At 51.8% G+C, this 13,121-nt stretch overlaps 1 protein-coding gene across 1 annotated transcript in view; it reads right to left on the bottom strand.

Annotated features, from left to right (window-relative positions):
* LOC115101618 (zinc finger and BTB domain-containing protein 46) overlaps positions 1-13,121 on the bottom strand; it is a 182,685-nt gene that overhangs the window by 23,354 nt on the left and 146,210 nt on the right. Inside the window, exon 4 of the mRNA XM_065005286.1 lies at positions 2,594-2,878. Coding sequence (XP_064861358.1) covers positions 2,594-2,878 — 285 coding nt within the window. The remainder of the gene's footprint in view (positions 1-2,593; positions 2,879-13,121) is intronic.

The following is a 13,121-nucleotide window of genomic DNA, read 5'->3' as shown; positions in this document are numbered from 1 at the left end:
TGAAAACCTCAGTGGAGGGGTTGGTTGGCCATCCCGAAAGGCATCTCTCAAAACCACCCTATTGTGTGGTGCTTTCAAGCTGTGTTTGGCCAAACACACACTTTCCCTAGAGTTCACAATGCGCTGACACTCAAATAAAGAGGCATGTTTAAACATATCATAAATTACTAGGCACATAAGACACATTTCAGAAGGACGAAATGGTACTGATAACATTCTTTGAATTCTACTCATATCATTATTCAAGGATCTGTGTTAAGTGTTTGTGTTTGTGTGCGTGTGTGTGTGTGTGTGTGTGTGTGTGTGTGTGTGTGTGTGTGTGTGTGTGTGTGTGTGTGTGTGTGTGTGTGTGTGTGTGTGTGTGTATGATAGAGGCCCCTCAGTAGGGGCAGGTCAAATGAGAGGCAGCGTGCCTGCTGTGACAGCGTCTCAATCTCTTCACTTAAAGCCAACAGAGGGTTTGTGTGTGTGTGAGTGTGTGTGTGTGTAGGGGTCCACTCAGTCAAAGCCCTAGTCTCCAGCCCTATTGTATCAGAGCAGGGCTAAGCTAAAAGGGCATGACCAGGTTTAGAGTTGGACTCTTTCTCCATCTACCTCAAACACAGACAAACACAACTCAGCACAAAGAAGACAATTACCAGCCAAAGAAAGCAAAGAGAAATTAAACACACACACATGCACGCACCCTCACCCTCACACACACACACACACACACAAACACACAAACACGCACACATAAATACACACTGGGAGAGACACTATATACAGCAGTATGTGGACACCCCTTCAAATGAGTGGATTTGTCTCTTTCAGCCACACCCGCTGCTGACAGGTGTATAAAATCGAGCACACAGCCAAACAATCTCCATAGACAAACATTTATAGTATAATGGCCTTACTATAGAGCACAGTGACTTTCAACATGGCATCGTCATAAGATGCCACCTTTACAACAAGTCAGTTTGTCCAAATTCTGCCCTGCTAGAGCTGCCCTGGTCAACTGTAAGTGGTGTGATTGTGAAGTGGAAACGTCTAGGAGAAACAACAACTCAGCCGCGAAGTGGTAGACCACACAAGCTGGAAGAATGGAACCGCTGAGTGCTGAAGTGCGTAGAGAGTAAAAATGGTCTGTCCTCGGTTGCAACCCTCACTACCGAGTTCCAAACTGCCTCTGGAAGCAATGTCAGCACAAGAAATGTTCGTCGGGAGCATCATGAAATGGGTTTCCATGGCCGAGCAACCGCACAGTGGTGTAAAGCTCACCGCCATTGGACTCTGGAGCAGTGGAAACGTCCGAATGTATTATGCCAACTGTAAAGTTTGGTGTAGGAATAACGGTCTGGGGCTGTCGTTCATGGTTTGGGCTAGGCCACTTAGTTCCAGTGAAGGGAAATCTTAATGCTACAGCATACAATGACATTCTAGACAATTATGTGCTTCCAACTTTGTGGCAACAGTTTGGGGAAGGCCCTTTCCTGTTTCAGCATGACAATGCCCCTGTGCACAAAGAGAGGTCCATACAGAAATGGTTTGTCGAAATCACTGTGAAAGACCTTGACTGGCCTGCACAGAGCCCTGACCTCAACCCCATCGAAGACCTTTGGGATTAATTGGAATTTCGATTGCGAGCCAGGCCTAATCGCCCAACATCAGTGCCTGACCTCACTAATGCTCTTGTGGCTGAACTGAAGCAAGTCCCCGCAGCAACGTTCCAACATCTAGTGGAAAGCCTTCCCAGAAGAGTAGAAGAGGCTGTCATAGCAGCAAAGGGGGGACCAACTCCATATTAATGACCATGATTTTAGTATGATATGTTCGACAAGCAGGTGTCCACATACTTTTGGTCATCTAGTGTATATTCCAATGGTCCAAAATAACTTGACTGAGAGGCGCAGTGAGTGGAACATTAAAGTTGATGATTTAAAAGCTTTTATTATACCAATGGCTAGCATCCTGCTATATTTACACCAAGATAGAGGGAAGGTATGGAAGGCCATCCTCAAGGCCTCAGACACACACCCACATGCACCCATGCACAATACATCATTCAATCACTCATACACACAGATGAACATGGCTAAACCCTGTTTTATGAAACCACACACACACTGACACACACACTTTGGCAAAGAAATCCAGGAAACATTTTCTCACACACCCGGGAGCCATCCCAGCACAATGTTCTCTCACTGAGTCACAACTGAGTAATCCTCTCTTGCACCATCACACAGACCTGTTACATACTGAACACACACACACACACACACACACACACACACACACACACACACACACACACACACACACACACACACACACACACACACACACACACACACACACACACACACACACACACACACACACACACAGACACACAGCATGCAATAGACACGCACACCTGCACACACCAAAACTAAATTCACAAAAGCCAATGAGAGAATGATGATTCTGTAGCAGTGGTATTGTTTGACACTCAAACAGCAGTTAAGTGCTGTTGAAGTGTGTGTGTGTGTGTGTGTGTGTGTGTGTGTGTGTGTGTGTGTGTGTGTGTGTGTGTGTGTGTGTGTAACATACTATAACAGTAACTTACGTGAAAGGGAGTGTCCTCCTTTGGGCATGAATTCAAACAGTACAGGATTATCGTCTCCCAGCATCTCAGCCCGTAGCGAAAGCAGGCTGTTTTTACTCATCAATGCTGCCCTCAGATTGGCTACCGAAGGTGTAGTCCCACCCCCGGTCCCACCTCCTGCCCCATCTGATTCGCTGGCACCCAGGAAGTTGGCCTCGCCCATTGTCAGAGCTTCTTCCTGTTTGAGGAAGAAGTCGAGACGTTCTCCGCGACTGTCTGAGCTGTTGGGCTCTGTCACATCTGCACCTTTAGACAGAGAGGAATCATTCATTCATTGGTTGATTGAGTTTGAATGATTGATCTTTATTAGTTATGTTGAAAGGCAGAAAATTATACTTTACACATATGACAACATAAACCATGTAAGATATCAAACCAATGACACATTTTTAAAATGAGTCCACTAAAGCACTTTACCATAGACTTGCCCCCCAACAAATATAGTGTACAGTGTTCAGACCCATTCCCCTTTTCTACATTTTGTTACGTTACAGCCTTATTCTAACAGATTTTTTCCCTCATCAATCTACACACAATATAAAACAGAAATACCTTATTTACATAAGTATTCAGACCCTTTGCTATGAGACTCGAAATTGAGCTCAGGTGCATCCTGTTTCCATTGATCATCCTTGAGATGTTTCTACAACTAGATTGGAATTCACCTGAGACATTTATTTGATTGGACATGATTTGGAAAGGCACACACCTGTCTATATAAGGTCCCACAGTTGACAGTGCATGTCAGAGCAAATCAAGCCATGAGGTGAAATAAATTGTCCGTAGAGCTCAGAAGACAGGATTGTGTCGAGGAACGGTACTGGGGAAGGGTACCAGAACATGTCTGCAGCCTTGAAGGTCCCCAAGTACGCAGTGGCCATCATCATTCTTAAATGGAATACATTTGGAACCACCAAGACTCTTGAGTCAGAGTTCCTCTGTGGAGATGCGAGAACCTTCCAGAAGGACAACCATCTCTGCAGCACGCCACCAATCAGGCCTTTACGGTAGCATGGCCAGACGGAAGCCACTCCTCAGTAAAAGGCACATCTCTGGAGAGATCTGAAAATAGCTGTGCAGCAACGCTCCCCATCCAACCTGACAGAGCTTGAGAGGATCTGCAGAGAAGAATGAGAGAAACTCACCAAGTACAGGTGTGCCAAGCTTGTAGCATCATCCCCAAGAAGACTCGAGGCTGTAACCACTGCCAAAGGTACATCAACAAAGTACTGAGTAAAGGGTCTGAATACTTATGTGGATTTTATATTTCAGTTTTTTTTTATATACATTTGCAAACATTTCTAAAAAACTATTTCTGCTTTGTCATTATGTGTGTAGATTGATAATTGAATCAATTTTAGAATAAGGCTGTAATGTATTTTTTTAAAGTATTTTTAATGTCCCATTACGATACACCAATAGCAAGCTTGCTTAAAGGCAGACCTATGGGTTACATGCCCGGCTGCAAGCTTGCTTAAAGGCAGACCTATGGGTTACATGCCCGGCTGCAAGCTTGCTTAAAGGCAGACCTATGGGTTACAGACCTATGGGTTACATGCCCGGCTGCAAGCTTGCTTAAAGGCAGACCTATGGGTTACATGCCCGGCTGCAAGCTTGCTTAAAGGCAGACCTATGGGTTACATGCCCGGCTGCAAGCTTGCTTAAAGGCAGACCTATGGGTTACATGCCCGGCTGCAAGCTTGCATAAAGGCAGACCTATGGGTTACATGCCCGGCTGCAAGCTTGCATAAAGGCAGACCTATGGGTTACATGCCCGGCTGCAAGCTTGCTTAAAGGCAGACCTATGGGTTACATGCCCGGCTGCAAGCTTGCTTAAAGGCAGACCTATGGGTTACATGCCCGGCTGCAAGCTTGCTTAAAGGCAGACCTATGGGTTACATGCCCGGCTGCAAGCTTGCTTAAAGGCAGACCTATGGGTTACATGCCCGGCTGCAAGCTTGCATAAAGGCAGACCTATGGGTTACATGCCCGGCTGCAAGCTTGCTTAAAGGCTGACATGCCGATTAGGACCAATTTACGAAGCGAGCGGGCAAAAATAGCCTAAAGCCTATGCTGCTACGCGTCTGATACAGGCATGTTATAACAGGAGATTCAAATGAGGTTCTACTGGGTGCAGACCTTCATGTGTCACAACTGCTTTCATAAAGTTCTGTATGTGAACTCAAAGAAAATTATTATGAGACTAAACAATACTCTTTGGATATTCATGAAACATAGTTAGTATACCGGTAATAATTTGTCATAAAAGTTTGAGTTGTGTATGTGATTAAAACTGCTTTAGCATCCTCCATGTGCTTCCTGAAAGAGACAGAACAAAATAAGCTAATCCTCTGAGCGCTGGCAATGCTGTTCAATCAAAAGAGACCCTCCAATAACTGTGCACTCTCAACACACCCATAACCACTACTCTGAGACCAGTCCGGATGGGCTGCCTGGCCGTTGACCACATTAATTTTATCTTGACTGCTTAAATCATCCATGGAAAACCTCTCCTTTAAACACCACACCTCGAATTCATCCTGTTTGTAAAATGTACAACCATTTGTGTTTTCCACCAAACGCACTTGTGTCTGCACACACACACACACACATCCCCCAAAATTACAACAAAGGACAGGATGCTGTTGACAGATAAATCAGTACTGTCTCATCTGAGATCATTTAAACACATAGCAAGAGAGAGAAAGAGGGAGTAAAGGAACGAGAGAGAGCCTATGAAAAGAAGACAGATGGTCAAACAGCGATAGACAGTTAGAGAGCTGGAGTACAAAAGAGAAAGAGAGAGACAGAGAGAGACAGAGACAGAGAGAGAGAGACAGAGAGACAGAGAGAAAGAGAGAGAGACAGAGAGAGACAGAGAGAGAGACAGAGATACAGAGAGAAAGAGAGACAGAGTGAAAGAGAGAAAAAGAGCGAGACAGAGAGAGAGAAAGAGAGACAGAGAGAACGAGAGAGAGAGACAGAGAGACAAAGAGAAAGAGAGACAGAGAGAACGAGAGAGCGAGACAGAGAGAGAGAAAGAGAGACAGAGAGACAGAGAGACAGAGAGAGAGACAGAGAGACAGAGAGAAAGAGAGACAGAGAGAAAGAGAGACAGAGAGAACGAGAGACAGAGAGAACGAGAGAGAGAGACAGAGAGACAGAGAGACAGAGAGAAAGAGAGACAGAGAGACAGAGAGAACGAGAGAGAGAGAGACAGAGAGAACGAGAGACAGAGACAGAGAGACAGAGAGAACGAGAGAGAGAGAGAGACAGAGAGACAGAGAGAAAGAGAGACAGAGAGACAGAGAGAACGAGAGAACGAGACAGAGAGAGAGAAAGAGAGAGAGAGAGAACGAGAAAGAGAGACAGAGAGACAGACAGAAAGATATAGACAGACAGGGAGACAGACAAAGAGAGATGGCGTACACGAGAGAGAGAGTCTATCCAGGGTATAAAGGTTTGTTTAGACTGCAGTGACATCCCAGTGACAGAGTAAAGTAGAGAATGTTGTGAACAACTGTCAGCAGCAGACACCGCTGCCACACTCTCCTCTGTAGATCTACATGTCTGTCACACACAACTTCTGACAGCACTGCTGACACACACACACACACACACACACACACACACACACACACACACACACACACACACACACACACACACACACACACACACACACACGCACACACACATTCACACACACACACGCACACACACACACATTCACACAATTCAACACTCCCTGGGGGTTTGTAGGACACTGGCTTGCATACTGTGTGTATGTGAGTTTGAGTGTGTGTGTGTGTGTGTGTGTGTGTGTGTGTGTGTGTGTGTGTGTGTGTGTGTGTGTGTGTGTGTGTGTGTGTGTGTCTGTCTGTCTGTGTATTAGAGCTAGTACAACACCTCCTATCACTGGCCTGTGATGCATACACTTCTAGTATATTGCACAAAGTGTGAGAGGTCTGGGCAGGTATTATTATAGATGTGAAATGTGGCATGCAGAACAGAGAGACAGAAAAGACAAACAGTAAAAGAGAAAAAGAGAGATTTAAAAAGGAGAGAAAGGAAACAGTACAAGAACTGAGAAAGATAAAGATTGAGGGAGAGGGAGAAGGTGAGAAGAGAGGGAGAGGGAGAAGGTGAAGAGAGGGAGAGGGAGAAGGTGAAGAGAGGGAGAGGGAGAAGGTGAAGAGAGGGAGAGGGAGAAGGTGAAGAGAGGGAGAGGGAGAATGTGGAGAGAGGGAGAAGGTGAAAGCAGAGATAGGGAGAGGGAGAAGGTGGAGAGAGGGAGAGGGAGAAGGTGGAGAGAGGGAGAAGGTGGAGAGAGGGAGAGGGAGAAGGCAGAGAGAGGGAGAGGGAGAAGGCAGAGAGAGGGAGAGGGAGAGGGAGAGGGAGAAGGCGGAGAGAGGGAGAGGGAGAAGGCGGAGAGAGGGAGAGGAAGAAGGTGGAGAGAGGGAGAGGGAGAAGGTGGAGAGAGGGGAGAGGAGAAGGTGGAGGGAGAGGAGAAGGCGGAGAGAGGGAGAGGGAGAAGGGAGAGGGGAGAGGAGAGAAGGCGGAGGGAGAGGGAGAAGGCGGAGAGAGGAGAGGGAGAAGGCGAGAGAGGGAGAGGGAGAAGGGAGAGAGGGAGAGGGAGAAGGGGGAGAGGGAGAGGGAGAAAGCGGAGAGAGGGAGAGGAAGAAGGGGAGAGAGGGAGAGGAAGAAGGCGGAGAGAGGGAGAGGGAGAATGTGGAGAGAGGGAGAGGGCGAAGGCAGAGATAGGGAGAGGGAGAAGGTGGAGAGAGAGGAGAGGGAGAAGGTGGAGAGAGGGAGAGGGAGAAGGTGGAGAGAGGAGAAGGTGGAGAGAGGAGAGAGGGAGAAGGCAGAGAGAGGGAGAGGGAGAAGGCAGAGAGAGGGAGAGGGAGAAGGCGGAGAGAGGGAGAGGGAGAAGGCGGAGAGAGGGAGAGGGTGAGGGAGAGGGAGAGGGAGAAGGCAGAGAGAGAGAGGGAGAGGAGAGGGAGAAGGTGGAGAGCGGGACATGGCGGAGAGAGGGAGAAGGCAGAGAGAGGAGGGGGAGAGGGCGGAGAAGGGAGAGGGAGAAGGCGGAGAGAGGGAGAGGAAGAAGGCGGAGAGAGGGAGAGGAAGAAGGCGGAGAGAGGGAGAGGAAGAAGGCGAGAGAGCGAGGGAGAATGTGGAGAGAGGGAGAGGGCGAAGGCAGAGAGAGGGAGAGGGCGAGGGAGAGGGAGAGAGGAGAAGGCGGAGAGAGGGAGAGGGAGAAGGCGGAGAGAGGGAGAGGGAGAAGCGGGAGAGAGGGAGAGGGAGAAGGTGGAGAGAGGGAGAGGGAGAAGGCGGAGGGAGAGGGAGAAGGCGGAGAGAGGGAGAGGGAGAAGGCGGAGAGAGGGAGAGGGAGAAGGCGGAGAGAGGGAGAGGGAGAAGGCGGAGAGAGGGAGAGGGAGAAGGCGGAGAGAGGGAGAGAAGAAGGCGGAGAGAGGGAGAGGAAGAAGAAGGAGGAGAGGGAGAATGGGAGAGAGGGAGAGGCGAAGGCAGAGATAGGGAGAGGGAGAAGGTGGAGAGAGGGAGAGGGAGAAGGTGGAGAGAGGAGAGGGAGAAGGTGGAGAGAGGGAGAAGGTGGAGAGAGGGAGAGGGAGAAGGCAGAGAGAGAGAGAGGAGAAGGCAGAGAGAGGGAGAGAGAGAAGGCGGAGAGAGGGAGAGAGGGAGAAGGCGGAGAGAGGGGAGAGGTGAGAAGGAGAGGGAGAAGAGAGAGAGGGAGAGGGGAGAAAGGAGAGGAGAAGGTGGAGAGCGGCATGGAGAGAGGGAGAAGGCAGAGAGAGGGAGGGAGAGGGAGAGAGGGAGAGGGATTAGCGGAGAGAGGGAGAGGGAGAAGGGGAGAGAGGGAGAGGGAGAAGGAAAGAGAGAGGGAGAGAAGAAGGGAGAGAGGGAGAGGAGAAGGAGAGAGGGAGAGGAAGAAGGCGGAGAGAGGGAGAGGGAGAATGTGGAGAGGGGAGAGGGCGAAGGCAGAGATAGGGAGAGGGAGAAGGTGGAGAGAGGGAGAAGGGAGAAGGTGGAGAGGGAGGGTGGAGAGAGGGAGAGGGAGAAGGCAGAGAGAGGGAGAGGCGAGGAGAGGAGAGGAGAAGGTGGAGAGCACATGAGAGAGGAGGGAGAAGGTGGAGAGCGGGAGAGAGGGAGAAGGCGGAGAGAGAGAGAGGGAGAGAGAGGAGAAGGTGGAGAGCGGACATGGCGGAGAGAGGGGAGGGAGAAGGTGAGAGCGGGAGAAGGTGGAGAGAGGGAGGGAGAAGGCGGAGAGAGAGAGGGAGAAGTCGGAGAGGAGAAGGTGAGAGAGGTGAGAGAGAAGGCGGAGAGAGGGAGAGGGCGAGGGAGAGGGAGAGGGAGAAGGAGAGAGAGAGGGAGAAGGCAGAGAGAGGGGGGAGAAGGCGGAGAGAGGAGAGGGAGAAGCGGAGAGAGGGAGAGGGAGAAGGCGGAGAGAGGGAGAGGAGAAGGTGGAGAGAGGGAGAGGGAGAAGGCGGAGGGAGAGGGAGAAGGCGGAGAGAGGAGAGGAGAAGGCGGAGAGAGGAGAGGAGAAGGCGGAGAGAGGGAGAGGGAGAATGTGGAGAGAGGGAGAGAGAAGGCGGAGAGAGGGAGAGGAAGAAGGCGGAGAGAGGGAGAGGAAGAGAGGGAGAGGAGAGGAGAATGGGAGAGAGGAGAGGGCGAAGGCAGAGATAGGGAGAGGGAGAAGGTGGAGAGAGGGAGAAGGTGGAGAGAGGGAGAAGGTGGAGAGAGGGAGAGGGAGAAGGCAGAGAGAGGAGAGGGAGAAGGCAGAGAGAGGGAGAGGGAGAAGGGAGAGAGGGAGAGGGAGAAGAGGAGAGAGGAGAGGGTGAGGGAGAGGGAGAGGGAGAAGGCAGAGAGAGGGAGAGGGAGAGGGAGAGGGAGAAGGTGGAGAGCGGACATGGCGGAGAGAGGGAGAAGGAAGAGGAGAGAGAGGGAGAAGGCGGAGAGAGGGAGAGGGAGAAGTCGGAGAGAGGGAGAGGGAGAAGGCGGAGAGAGGGAGAGGGAGAAGGCGGAGAGAGGAGAGGAAGAAGGCGGAGAGAGGGAGAGGAAGAGAGAGAGGGAGAGGGAGAATGTGGAGAGAGGGAGAGGGCGAAGGCAGAGATAGGGAGAGGGAGAAGGTGGAGAGAGGGAGAGGGAGAAGGTGGAGAGAGGGAGAAGGTGGAGAGAGGGAGAGGGAGAAGGCAGAGAGAGGGAGAGGGAGAAGGTGGAGAGAGGGAGAGGGAGAAGGCGGAGAGAGGGAGAGAGGAGAAGGACAGGGAGAAGGCAGAGAGAGAGGGAGAAGGCGGAAAGAGGGAGAGGGATAAGGCAGAGAAAGGGAGGGGAGAGGAGAAGGCGGAGAGAGGGAAAGGAGAAAGGAATGGAGAGGTGGAGAAAGGGAGAGAGGGAGAAGGCGGAGAGAGGGAGAGGGAGAAGGCGGAGAGAGGGAGAGGGAGAAGGTGGAGAGCGGGAGAAGGGAGAGTGAGAGGGAGAAAAGTGGAGAGAGAGGGAGAAATCGGAGAGAGGAGAAGGTGGAGAGAGGAGAGGAGAAGGCGGAGAGGGAGAGGAGAGGGAGAGGGAGAGGGAGAAGGCGGAGAGAGGGAGAGGAGAAGGCGGAGAGAGGGAGAGGGAGAAGGCAGAGAGAGGGAGAGGGAGAAGGCGGAGAGAGAGGGAGAGGGAGAAGGCGGAGAGAGGAGAGGGAGAAGGCGGAGAGGGAGAGGGCGAGGGAGAGGGAGAGGAAGGTGGAGAGCGGAGATGGGAGAGAGGAGAAGGCAGAGAGAGGAGAGAGAGGGAGAAGGCGGAGAGCGGGAGAAGGCAGAGAGAGGGAGAGGGAGAAGGAGAGAGAGGGAGAGGGAGAGGGAGAAGGTGGAGAGCGGGAGATGGCGGAGAGAGGGAGAAGGCAGAGAGAGGGAGAGGGAGAAGGGGAGAGGAAGGCGGGAGAGAGGGAGAAGACGGAGAGAGAGAGGGAGAAGAGAGAGAGGGAGAGGGAGAAGAGGAGGGAGAGGGAGAAGAGGGAGAGGGAAAGGGAGAAGGCGGAGGGAGAGAGAGAAGAAAGAGAGAAAGAGGGAGAAGGCAGAGAGAGGGAGAGGAGAAGGCGGAGAGAGGGAGGAGAGGGAAGGGAAAGGTGGAGAGCGGAACATGGCGGAGAGAGAGAAGGCAGAGAGAGGGAGAGGGAGAAGGAGAGAGAAAGGAGAGGGAGAAATCGGAGAGAGGGAGAGGAGAAGGAGAGAGGGAGAGGAGAGAAGCGGAGAGAGGAGAAGAGAGAGGGAGAAGGAGGGAAGGAGAGAGGGAGAGGGAGAAGTCGGAGAGAGGAGAGGGAGAAGGAGGAGAGAGGGAGAGAAGGAGAGGCAGATAGATGGAGAGGGAGAAGGCAGAGATAGAGGGAGAAGGCAGAGAGAGAAAGAGGGAGAAGGCAGAGAAATAGGGAGATGGAGAATGCAGAGAGAGGAGGAAGGCAGAGAGAGGGAGACGGAGAAGGCAGAGAGAGGGGGAAGGAAGAGAAAGAAGGAGAGGGCAGAGAAAGAGGGAGAAGGCAGAGAGAAGGAGAAGGCAGAGAGAGGGAGAAGGCAGACAAACGGAGAAGGCAGAGAGAGGGAGACGGAGAAGGCAGAGAGAGGGGGAAGGAAGAGAAAGAAGGAGAAGGCAGAGAAAGAGGGAGAAGGCAGAGAAAGAGGGAGAAGGCAGACAGAGGGAGAAGGCAGACAGACAGAGAAGGCAGAGAGACAGAGAAGGCAGAGAGACGGAGAAGGCAGAGAGAGGGAGAAGGCAGACAGACAGAGAAGGCAGAGAGAGGGAGAAGGCAGAGAGAGGGAGAAGGCAGACAGAGAGAGAAGGTAGAGAGAGGGAGAAGGCAGACAGACAGAGAAGGCAGAGAGAGGGAGAAGGCAGAGAAAGAGGGAGAAGGCAGACAGAGGGAGAAGGCAGAGAGAGGGAGTAGGCAGAGAGAGGGAGAAGGCAGAGAGAGGGAGAAGGCAGAAAGAGGGAGAAGGCAGAGAAAGAGGGAGAAGGCAGAGAGGGAGAAGGCAGATATAGGGAGAAGGCAGAGAAAGAGGGAGAAGGCAGAGAGGAAGAAGGCAGAGAAAGAGGGAGAAGGCAGAGAGGGAGAAGGCGGACAGAGGGAGAAGGCAGAAAGAGGAAGAAGGCAGAGAAAGAGGGAGAAGGCAGAGAGGGAGAAGGCAGAGAAAGAGAGAGAAGGCAGAGAAAGAGGGAGAAGGCAGAGAGGGAGAAGGCAGAGAGAGGGAGAAGGCAGAGAGAGGGAGAAGGCAGAGAGGGAGAAGGCAGAGAAAGAGGGAGAAGGCAGAGAGGGAGAAGGCAGAGAAAGAGTGAGAAGGCAGAGAAAGAGGGAGAAGGCAGAGAGGGGGGAAGGCAGAGAGGGGAGAAGGCAGAGAAAGAGGGAGAAGGCAGAGAGGGAGAAGGCAGACAGAGGGAGAAGGCAGAAAGAGGGAGAAGGCAGAGAAAGAGGGAGAAGGCAGAAAGAGGGAGAAGCTAGAAAGAGGGAGAAGGCAGAGAAAGAGGGAGAAGGCAGAGAAAGAGGGAGAAGGCAGAGAAAGAGGGAGAAGCCAGAGAAAGAGGGAGAAGGCAGCAGAGAGGGAGAAGGCAGAGAGAGGGAGAAGGCAGAGAGAGGGAGAAAGCAGAGAAAGAGGGAGAAGGCAGATTTGGAGAAGGCAGAGAAAGAGGGAGAAGGCAGAGAGGGAGAAGGCAGAGAGGTGGAGAAGGCAGAGAAAGAGGGAGAAGGCAGAGAAAGAGGGAGAAGGCAGAGAAAGAGGGAGAAGGCAGAGAAAGAGTGAGAAGGCAGAGAAAGAGGGAGAAGGCAGAGAGGGGGAGAAGGCAGAGAGGGGGAGAAGACAGAAAGAGGGAGAAGGCAGAGAAAGAGGGAGAAGGCAGAAAGAGGGAGAAGCTAGAAAGAGGGAGAAGGCAGAGAAAGAGGGAGAAGGCAGAGAGGGAGAAGGCAGAGAAAGAGGGAGAAGCCAGAGAAAGAGAGAGAAGGCAGAGAGGGAGAAGGCAGAGAGAGGGAGAAGGCAGAGAGAGGGAAAAGGCAGAGAAAGAGGGAGAAGGCAGATTTGGAGAAGGCAGAGAAAGAGGGAGAAGGCAGAGAGGGAGAAGGCAGAGAGGTGGAGAAGGCAGAGAAAGAGGGAGAAGGCAGAGAGGGAGAAGGCAGAGAGAGGGAGAAGGCAGAGAAAGAGGGAGAAGGCAGAGAAAGAGGGAGAAGGCAGAGAAAGAGGGAGAAGGCAGAGAGGGAGAAGGCAGAGAAAGAGGGAGAAGGCAGAGAGGGAGAAGCCAGAGAAATGGGAGAAGGCAGAGAGAGGGAGAAGGCAGAGAAAGAGGGAGAAAGCATAGAGGGAGAAGGCAGAGAGAGGGAGAAGGCAGAGAGAGGGAGAAGGCAGAGAGGGAGAAGGCAGAGAGGGAGAAGGCAGAGAAAGAGGGAGAAGGCAGAGAAAGAGGGAGAAGGCAGAGAAATAGGGAGAATGCAGAGAGAGAGGGAGAA

This window comes from Oncorhynchus nerka, linkage group LG20 (genome assembly GCF_034236695.1).
Source record: "Oncorhynchus nerka isolate Pitt River linkage group LG20, Oner_Uvic_2.0, whole genome shotgun sequence".
Classification (NCBI taxonomy): Eukaryota; Metazoa; Chordata; class Actinopteri; order Salmoniformes; family Salmonidae; genus Oncorhynchus; species Oncorhynchus nerka.
The sequence above is the reverse complement of the archived record's forward strand: the minus strand, read 5'-3'. Positions and strand labels throughout refer to the sequence as shown.